Source organism: Limulus polyphemus, unplaced genomic scaffold, assembly GCF_000517525.1.
Source record: "Limulus polyphemus unplaced genomic scaffold, Limulus_polyphemus-2.1.2 Scaffold4383, whole genome shotgun sequence".
Lineage (NCBI taxonomy): Eukaryota > Metazoa > Arthropoda > Merostomata > Xiphosura > Limulidae > Limulus > Limulus polyphemus.
Window position 1 is genome coordinate 49,175 of NW_013669993.1, and position 10,655 is coordinate 59,829.

The 10,655-nt window shown below is 38.2% G+C and overlaps 1 protein-coding gene across 1 annotated transcript in view; it reads right to left on the reverse strand.

Annotated features, from left to right (window-relative positions):
- Positions 1–10,655, reverse strand: part of LOC106471063 (paired box protein Pax-7-like) — a 54,029-nt gene that overhangs the window by 26,387 nt on the left and 16,987 nt on the right. The window contains exons 2-3 of the mRNA XM_013931650.2: positions 7,333–7,473; positions 6,728–6,878 (exon numbers count right to left, since the gene is read on the reverse strand). Coding sequence (XP_013787104.2) covers positions 6,728–6,878; positions 7,333–7,473 — 292 coding nt within the window. The remainder of the gene's footprint in view (positions 1–6,727; positions 6,879–7,332; positions 7,474–10,655) is intronic.

The following is a 10,655-nucleotide window of genomic DNA, read 5'->3' on the forward strand; positions in this document are numbered from 1 at the left end:
TGACGTTTAAACGGGGTTTCTCAGCTTACCTAGTGAACTGGATTTAAACGGGGTTTCTCAGCTTACCTAGTGAACTGGAGTTTAAACGGGGTTTCTCAGCTTACCTAGTGAACTGGAGTTTAAACGGAGTTTCTCAGCTTACCTAGTGAACTGACGTTTAGACGGGGTTTCTCAGCTTACCTAGTGAACTGGAGTTTAAACGGGGTTTCTCCGCTTACCTAGTGAACTGACGTTTAAACGGGGTTTCTCAGCTTACCTGGTGAACTGACGTTTAGACGGTGTTTCTCAGCTTACCTAGTGAACTGGAGTTTAAACGGGGTTTCTCAGCTTACCTAGTGAACTGGAGTTTAGACGGTGTTTCTCAGCTTACCTAGTGAACTGGAGTTTAAACGGTTCACTTTGAATACCCGTAAAACGTGTAGTGGTGGTACACCTTTTCTGTTGGTGTGCTACCCCATTTTTAATCATTATTCGTTGCTTAACTAATCACATCGCCGAACGATTAGAACCTACCTGATATCTGTTGAGGATCTTGGACACACAACCATGAGACACCCGCAGCTGTCGACTTATCACACATGGTCTGATTCCAGCAGCAGCCATTTCTACAATCTTCAAACGAATGTGATTGGGCAGTGGTCGTCCGTTGATGAAGACTCCACCTAGCTGGTTGACCCGACCTTGACCTAAGGTCAGATTTTCTGGTGTAAGTTAGTAAACCAAAACAAATAAACTCATTTTTAGATTAATAGTTAATGTAATTAATAGCTATCTATGAGATAACAAACGATTCTAATCAGTTTTGTGTACCCTCGGGTATACGAAACAAACCCGTTCATTATCACATTCAGTGGCGTAAGTATGGTTTCAAAAGTGAAGGAACAGTTTCTGTATCTGGGGTATACGTGAGGTTATGCTCTATTTGAAAAAGTATGGGGGACATGTACTCCATGAAATACCGTCTAAACTCCAGTTCACTAGGTAAGCTGAGAAACACCGTCTAAACGTCAGTTCACTAGGTAAGCTGAGAAACACCGTCTAAACGTCAGTTCACTAGGTAAGCTGAGAAACACCGTCTAAACTCCAGTTCACTAGGTAAGCTGAGAAACCATAATCAGTTTTTAACCACGAGATTCGATGATGAGTTTTTAATTCATCTCTAGCTCAGCAGTTCTGGAAAGTTGGAAGGGGACAATCAATCGTTCTAAGATGAATTCCACAAACAATGAGGCTCAAAGGTCCCACCGCTTATGTTAAAAATGTCACTTTTAAGCTACAACATCGGCCCAGACTGTTTCTTTGTCGGCGATAAAACTTTAGTGGAGTCAGCCAATCATGAGGAACGAGCAGCTAAGCAGTCGAGGGGAGGGAACTTGGCGTTTCCTGCTCGGCTCTGTCTACTCCAATTCTACACACAGGTGATGATAAAAAGCGTATGAATGTTATTCAAATGCTGAAAAACCAAGTGATCCCTCACCCCATACACTGGGAATAAATGATGGCCCCTTTAGTGTCTAAACTGTTGAGCTGATAAGAAAACTGTAGGAGCTCGGGCAGTCGTAACCGGGCTTAGCTGCTAGAGCCGGAGTTTTGAATCCTTGAGTTGTCGCAGTGAACTCGCTTCATCGCTGGTAATTTAGCGTTCTATTTTCATAGCAAATGAGTTGAAAAGATAATATATAACGTCTGCGATTGGCGTGGGGTCCGTGCGTTACCACCCAGTACTGACCCTATCCATCCGCCGCTGCCGACCTCTAGCGTTGACAAGAAGAAAAGGCGGAAATCGGCGTAACGCTTTATTCAACATGGCCGCCGAAGCCTCTGTATAGTCTAATTCGTTATAGTCGATTGCTAGCCAGTGGCTTTGATATTACAGCCAACGAATCACTGCTAACGATGGAAATACAACAAAAAGTCTCCCCCCCCCTCTCCCCTTCCAGAAGCTAACGAAAGAACAGGCGATTCATGAAGATCCTCTGTGCTAAATTTCCATGGCAAAGAGCAGATGCAAAAGCGTACTTTTACCAATAGTATCTACGGGTTTTGGTATTGATATTGTTAAGCCTAATCAGTGAAAAGAAACGACGTGACATCTGGCGGAAAGACAGAACATCAAGTACTTCAATGTGCGTGAACGTCACACCTTGTCTATTCCCACACGAATGGAAAAATCAGAACATTTTCGCTCCTGTTGTAGCTATTCATTCAATATTTGTAGCTCGTGCTCAGAACATGCATACAAACACGGCAGTTTCGCATCAAATCAGAGTGAAGCCTCTATGTCTAACAACTTTCGCTTCAGTAGCATTTGCTATGCCTCTAAACAACGATCACAGGTCCATCTTATGTTTGAATAAGTTCAATGCGAGCAAATGGGTTTCATGGACTTTTTAACCAATCATTACTAGATTTTTAAGGTTACAGATAAAAGCGGTAAAAGCCAGGAAATTCATTAGATGGCGCTTCTATAGTATCTATAAGGAAGGCTTTGTGGCTAAATCTTTTATGTAATAAACTCGTTCTCTGGAACGAACGTTGTACGAGTATTAAAATTATTAAGTTAAAAGTCAGTCATAAATTCGTTTGATATAGATAATCACTTGATGCTTGAGCGATAAAAGCAAATAAGATTAAAACAGAAAATGTATCCCGAGATTTAAGTTTGTTCACAAAAATATAATATTGGATCCGAAACTATTTTATCAGTTGTGAATCCTGAATCAATCCTACTAATATAATTTCTCTGTTTAAAGTGAACATTGTTAAACCCTGAGACAAAGGCAGTTCCCCGTTTAAACATTGTTAAACCCCGAGACAACCATACTAAGGTAATTTCTCGTTTAAACATTGTTAAACCCAAAGACAATCGTTCTTTATTAAGAACTCGTAACTCTTATGCCGGGTGTTGATTACTGCGATCTTTAAGTTTAATCTTAGTTCCTTTGATTTTTTTCAACTTTCTAACCTATGTATGCACCAGATTTCTTGATGTTCTATAACGTTGATGGTCTCTAATAACATAGTAGTCACACCCACAAAATAAACAAACGTAAATAAAAAAACACAATCAGTATTTCAATTAATTCCGCTAACTACTTCTGGTTTTGCTTTTTTGAACGAATTGTTCTATCAGCCGATAACATTCAGTTTGTGATCGGGTTTTAAAAAACGTTGGTAATTTAAGGGTTAAGAACAAACGAATGGGCTTTGGGAAACGTGCACATATTAAGTCACCGGGTACCAATATGCTATAAAGGCTTTGTTATCATTCTTAATTGTGTAATATTAATAAGTTGATAACTGTGCTTGAGTGTTTTTAACTGAACAGCTTTTAACGTCTGATTCGTTGATACCCCCCACTATTGCGCCGTGACGATTTGAATGCACTGTTTTTACATAACACAAATAAAAATAACGATAACGCAGCATATTTTAATATTATCCTCCAACACCCGTGACGATATCACCGTCTCAAGCATCAGAGCAATGAAAGATTTTGTCTTCACGTACGGTGTAAGGAATAAATAGTAATATCTTTACGATACTGAAAAAAGTAATATTGTTACATTCACCACCAGGGTAATGGAAATAATATTTTATTTACATCGTCACGGTAATAAAGAGCAGAGTTATTATTACTACACCACAAAAGGTAATATTTTAATGTCTATATTACTACTTTTAACTCCGTTTTTTTTGTTTACTGGTGTAACCCTAATAGAGAACAGGATATCTGTGTTTACTCATAATTGTTCGGTCAACAATATATATATTGTTGACTGTTTATTAACATAATTCGTTCTTTCCTTTTATATCTGCGGCCCGGCATGGCCAGGTGGTTAGGGTACTCGGCTCACAATCTGCGGGTCGCGGGTTCGAATCCCCGTCACACCAAACATGCTCGTCCTTGCAGCAGTGGGGGCGTTATAATGTGACGGTCAATTCGTTGATAGAAGAGTAGCCCAAGAGTTGGCGGTAGGTGGTGAAGACTAGCTGCTTTCTCTCTAGTCTTACACTGCTAAATTAAGGACGGCTAGCGCAGATAGCCCTCGTGTAGCTTTGCGCGAAATTCAAAAAAAAAACAACCTTCTATATCTATGTGGAACGCGCATGCTTGAAACGTGACATACGAAAATACAAAATCATTACTTACCAATCCAATATGGATTATTTGGTAAGAACTGTAACGGGTAGGTGTTGGTAAAAATTCTCACCCAGCTGATAGTTGACTAACGAACGTTACAGCCATCTAACTTGACCACAAGTGAACAGACTGTTTGACTTCTTTAAGTGTTCAAACAGTAAAAACATTCCCGCTGAAAAACGGCAGTTAAGTTACATCTAAACTGACAGATAGAAATGAAAATAGGGGGGGGGGGGAATGGTTAACATCGCAGTCACGGTAAATGGATCATATGGTCAGTATTTCGGCCTTCACTGGGTTTCATTTCTTACAGCAATTAAAACCGTTTTATATTGTATTGTCACACTTCGGACGCATTTATTTGTCATTCTTGTTACTAAACAAACAGCTAGTCTATTTCTTTCTTTCTTTGTTGTTTTTTTTTTTTATTTCCAGTAAGAGATCGTAAGCATGTTTGTTCGCGTTTCTAACACTAGAGGGCATCAGCCATTCGGCAAACAATCTCGAGTACCTCGATAATCCCCAGTGTACAAAAGCACCTTTGTATCTCATGTTTACTTAGATTACCAATCCGGTTATTATGGGGGTTCAGGTTCCAGTCGTTACTACATTATTGATACTGAAGACAGAGTATTAGTTCTGGTCCATACAACTAGAGGGCAGACTGAGCTCCTCTTCCTTGTTTTGGGAGGGTTCCAATTTAGCAAGGACTACACACACGCAAACAGTTGCGACATTTACAGAGTGGAGTAATTCTTCTCACTTCGGCTGTGCATTAGTGGAAAGAACAATACAGTTTGACTAATTTGAGAAATTCAAACGAACGTCTGAAACGCCCAAAGTCACGTGTTTTTCAAGAAATATCCTTCCGATTTCACACACATTCACACACACACAAATTGTTAAGAAATAAATGAAAATGATATAGAAGCTTGGGACTTTTACACTTCTTTTAAGAGCTTCATTAGCGCCCTCTATGCTCTAAATATTTATATTTACCTGAGGATTTCACTTTAAAGGTACCACTCTATGCTCTAAACCTGAGGATTTCACTTTAAAGGTACCACTCTATGCTCTAAATATTTACATTTACCTGAGGATTTCACTTTAAAGGTACCACTCTATGCTCTAAATATTTACATTTACCTGAGGATTTCACTTTAAAGGTACCACTCTATGCTCCAAATATTTACATTTACCTGAGGATTTCACTTTAAAGATACCACTCTATGCTCTAAATATTTACATTTACTTGAGGATTTCACTTTAAAGGTACCACTCTGTGCTCCAAATATTTACATTTACCTGAGGATTTCACTTTAAAGATACCACTCTATGCTCTAAATATTTACATTTACTTGAGGATTTCACTTTAAAGGTACCACTCTATGCTCCAAATATTTACATTTACCTGAGGATTTCACTTTAAAGATACCACTCTATGCTCCAAATATTTACATTTACCTGAGGATTTTACTTTAAATGTACGCCAAAAATTTACTTTTCCACGACAGATAATGGCTTTATTTATCAAATCGAAGCCAAATAATATACTCGAATATTGGGCATTTTGACAAAAAAATAATTCGAAAGTTATTGGTCAAATATTTTGGTTCGTTTATTGTTCATCTTGGTCAACATTACCCGATAACTCTTTTATACGTCTGTATACTGTGTATGTTTTACATCTGACGTGTGGATTATCCGAAATACGGAATTCATTTCTTTTAATTATGTCAACACGTCATTATCCAATTTGTTTGAGAACTATCACAAAAATCATTAGAATAAATAAATACAAGATCTCAAGTACAACAGGTTTTGAAGAATTTTAGTATTTTCCTCCCTCCCCCCCATTGGCACAGTCTGCGGACTTACAACGCTAGAAACCGGGTTTCGATACCCGTGGTGGGCAGATCACAGACAGCCCATTGTGTAGCTTTGTGCATAACTACAAACTATTTTCCTGGTCGGGCTAACATGCCGGATTACGAATGTTAGACTCCCTGGTGGTTCACGCCAGATTGTTGCAAAAATGCGATTCGCATATTGGGGGCGTGGGGGCGTTATTAGAGGTACTCAAACCCCACTATTCGATAAAAGTAGCCCAAGAGATGGAAGTGAATGCTGTTGACTAGCTTTCTTACCTCTATCCTACCACTTCAAGATTATGAGTGGCTAGCTCAGGTAGTCCTTAAACAGTATTTTCACACTGCGGCTGCGTGCATCTGTTTCTTAGTTACTCTCCTCGTTGCTAGGCGCGGAATATTATCCGTAAAATCATTCACACACGATATTTTATTGCATCACCCATAGCAACCAGAAGGGGAAAGGTAGAAAAATCCGAAACAAATTGAGAGTAAAATAAAACGGACCCAAAACCCGGGGTGGACACAGCCCGGATACCCCCCAATATGGCGTTGCCCTAAAACATATAAACAAATCTTATCACCGATCAAACATTTCATAACTTCTTGTAGGCTGTTCTGCTAGTTTAAGAAGGAGCTCTGGTAAGTAAAGGATTTCAACGCCACAGAAATACGAACAAATATATGTGAAGGGAAACAAAGGTAACTCACTCACCCCCCAGAATTCCGTTAATACTATGGTCGGCTTTCTTGCTCCCTTCGCCATCCCTGTAACAATCTTCTGGCTTGTCAGGTTGCCTTCCTCCCCGGAGAACTCTGCTGATGGAGCTCACGCTGGGGGCTGAGTTCTTGTCACAAATTTCGTCCTGAAAATTGAATAGCTAAATTGTGTTTCTAAGGTAATCAACTTACATAAAACAAAGAGAAAAAAAAACATTCAGTAACGCAAAGTCAACTAAAGGATTTGTTATGAACTTTCGATGACAAAAACGTAGAGAACGAAAAAGTTTTCTTAAATACGGTCTACGGTGCGTCTACGGACTTAGAACGCTAAAATCCGGGGTTCGATTCCACGCGGGGGACACAGCAGATTGCCCAATATGACATTGCTCTAAAAAACCAAATAAAGCTTAAATACATTTATTATTTTATAGATAAAGATATCTGGTGGTTAATATCAAAGTAAAAGCGCCATCCTTAAATATAGATTGAGAATATTGTAAAATAAAAGTAAAAGAGCCATCCTTAAATATAATTTGTGAATGTTGTAAAATAATAAACTGGCTGTTAAACAATGTTAGCCGATTTTAAGTCTTATACCTTTATCAAGCGATCCCGAATCTCCCAACTAAAAATTCCTGGATTCTCCTTCTTGTAATCTTCAATTTTCTTTTCCACATCAGGAGTGGCTACTCGAGGTTTGCTCCCTCCAATGACCCCTGGTCGAATGCTGCCCGTCTCCTAAATTACAAACAAAGAAAACTCATCATTATATAATATTATACCTCTTTGGCATAGTTACTCTTAAAGTTATCTGTTCTAGCCGTCCCTAAGTTTGAAGTGATAGAATAGAGGGAAGACAGCTAGTCAACAACACCCACCATCAACTCTTGGGCTACTCTTTACCAACCAATAGCCTGGCGATTAGAGCTCTCGACTCGCAATCAGTGGTCGCGAGTTTGAATCCCGTTACCGAAAACGCTGACCCTTTGAGCAGTGGGGCGTTATAATATGACGATCAACCTCATTTCTCGAGGTAAAAAAGCAACCCAAGAGTTGGCGGTGGATGATGTTGATAAGCTGCTTTTCCCTTTAGTATTTCGCTGCTAAATTAGGAACGGCTACTTGGAGAGGACATGGGCGACACCGGGTAAATCTGCCCGACAATCACCGATGGTGCATTAACATGCCAAGAGCCCCAACGACCGTAAGCGGTCTCGGAAACCCAAAAAAGAAAAACAAATGCAGATAACCCTCGCTTAGTTTTTGCGCGAAATTCCAAAAAGAAATAAACAAAAACCATTAACTTAATTAGTACCGCGTAACAGAAAGAAAGTTAAGCACGTTGTGGTTTAATGATTAAAACTTCGTTGCGGGAAATTAAGCAGGTTAGATGAATTTATTTTCTTTTTCTTGTTTTTTTTTTTTTTGTAAAAATGTGGAAAAATAGATACTCCGTCGAAAATGGTCGTATAACAACAATGTGGACAGAAATAAAACTTCATAGTTTTGAAATACTTTGATATTTCTTATTCTTCTAGTTACTAGTTATTATATCGTTACGATTACCAATTCAACCAATTTTCCAGAAAGTCAATTATAGTTCGTTAGAAACTCCCTTCCTGTGCTAAGAGTTCTGTTAAAAAATTGAGAAAACGAAAAAAAAAAAACGGACAGCGTCACTTACAACATGCTCGAGAAATTTGTTTTTTAGCCACACTGGGCTATCTACTGTGTCCACCGCAGGAAATCGAACCTCGGATTTTAGCGTTCTAAGTCCATAGACGGGGTACCGTACTGAATAACATCGAAGAAGATTCCGGACAAATTAATTCGTTTCTAATTATATCGTTGGGATTAAAAGTGACCCTGCATGTGATTATTCATGATGTTCTGATTGGCTTATTCTTAGCTTTCAATAGTCGTGTTTTCAAAGTTTCGGAAATGTGCGCTAATAAAAACCGATGTTTTGAAGACCTTACGGTGCAAAGTTAGCAACAACACCCAGCTGATTTCTTTTACCAAAATAATAGATTGTCCAGGGTGTTTTTATTCCATAACTATAGTCTGTTTTTTTTTCCTCGAAAATTAACGCCATTTCTTGACCAATTTTTAGTAAATAATAAAAACAACAGGACTTATTCTTTCCCTTAATGTTTTAACCCTTTACTTCTCCTATAGTTTTGAACTGTCTATTAGCAATTAGGGTAACATACACAGGACGAGATATTGAGGATTATAACACATAGTAACATACACGGGACGAGATATTGAGGATTATGACACATATTAACATACACGGGACGAGATATTGAGGATCATAACACATAGTAACATACACGGGACGAGATATTGAGGATTATGACACATATTAACATACACGGGACGCGATATTGAGGATTATAACACATATTAACATACACGGGACGAATACTACTGTATTGTTGATCTGGTTATAACTCAAAGTTCGTTTATCTGGTTTATGGCGTAACGAGCACTTCGGATACAACTCTTAACTCACCGAATATTCCAAACTCACCGAACAAGGTTTTATATTTATATATATAGAATCATTAAACATTAACAGCAAATTATACAGACAGCAGGTACTTAGATAACCAACCAGACAAATATACAAGAATAATTCAATCAGTCATATAGATACAGATGAAAAATATTTGTTTGGTTTGGTTTTAATTGATCACAAAGTTACACAATGGGATATCTGTGCTCTGCCAAGCACGGGTATCGAAACCTAGTTTCTAGCGTTGTAAGTCCGCAGACATACCGCTGTGCCACTGGGGGAGGGGCAATGAAAAAGATAGCCAACCAGATAAATAAAGCCCAACCAGATAGATACAAGCTAATGACCACACAGATGGAGAGAAATATATGGCTTTAATTAAAGAGAGGATCAGCCTATTACACAATAAACAAATTACGGTAAGTAAGTGGTGAATCAATGCGCATTAAAATACGTGTTTTTAGACATTTTAAAAACACACTGCTGGCTCCACATGGTTGAAATGTTTACTCAAATAACGATTAGTTTTTATATAAAAGTATATACAAACTTAAAAGATGCCGCCCAACCAATAAATGAACTTCAAACATTCTGCCAACACTTTGGACTTACTAATTAATAACATGAAAACTTAAGATCATTAATTAAGTATTAATATTAATCAAGCAGTAATATTAAAATGAAGTACCGCCTAGACAGCTGTTCAATTAGCTAAAATAGCTTTTCCATGAGTAGAAATGCGGGTTCGAATCTGGGTAGGTTACTTCTTTGGTAAAAGTTATATACATGCAGTGCGGAGAAGAGACACCCAAAACCTTATTGAACATTAACTATTTTCATTTTAAGTGTAGCGGTTGTGATCTATTTCATGTCACGTGCAATTTGGCGTCATGTCACTACGTTCACGTGCAATTTGGCGGAACCGAATTGTACAAGGGATTTTTGTTCTTTAAACTTAAGTAAACCATATAGTACTACTGAAATATAATATTGTGTACGAAACTGTGAATCTAATATAATCCTCAGTATCTCGTCCTGTGTATGTTACTATGTGTTATAATCCTCAATATCTCGTCCCGTGTATGTTACTATGTGTTATGATCCTCAGTATCTCGTCCTGTGTATGTTACTATGTGTTATAATTTTCAATATCTCGTCCCGTATAAATTAATATGTGTTATAATCCTCAATATCTCGTCCCGTGTATGTTACTATGTGTTATGATCCTCAATATCTCGTCCTGTGTATGTTAATATGTGTCATAATCCTCAATATCGGACCAATATTCTGTCGTTATTGTATTGTGGTACTAGCAGTACCTAACAATAATGGATATATACACCGAGTATATTTATAATGAGAGTAACTCTAAAGGTCACACCTGTCTAGTATATTCGGG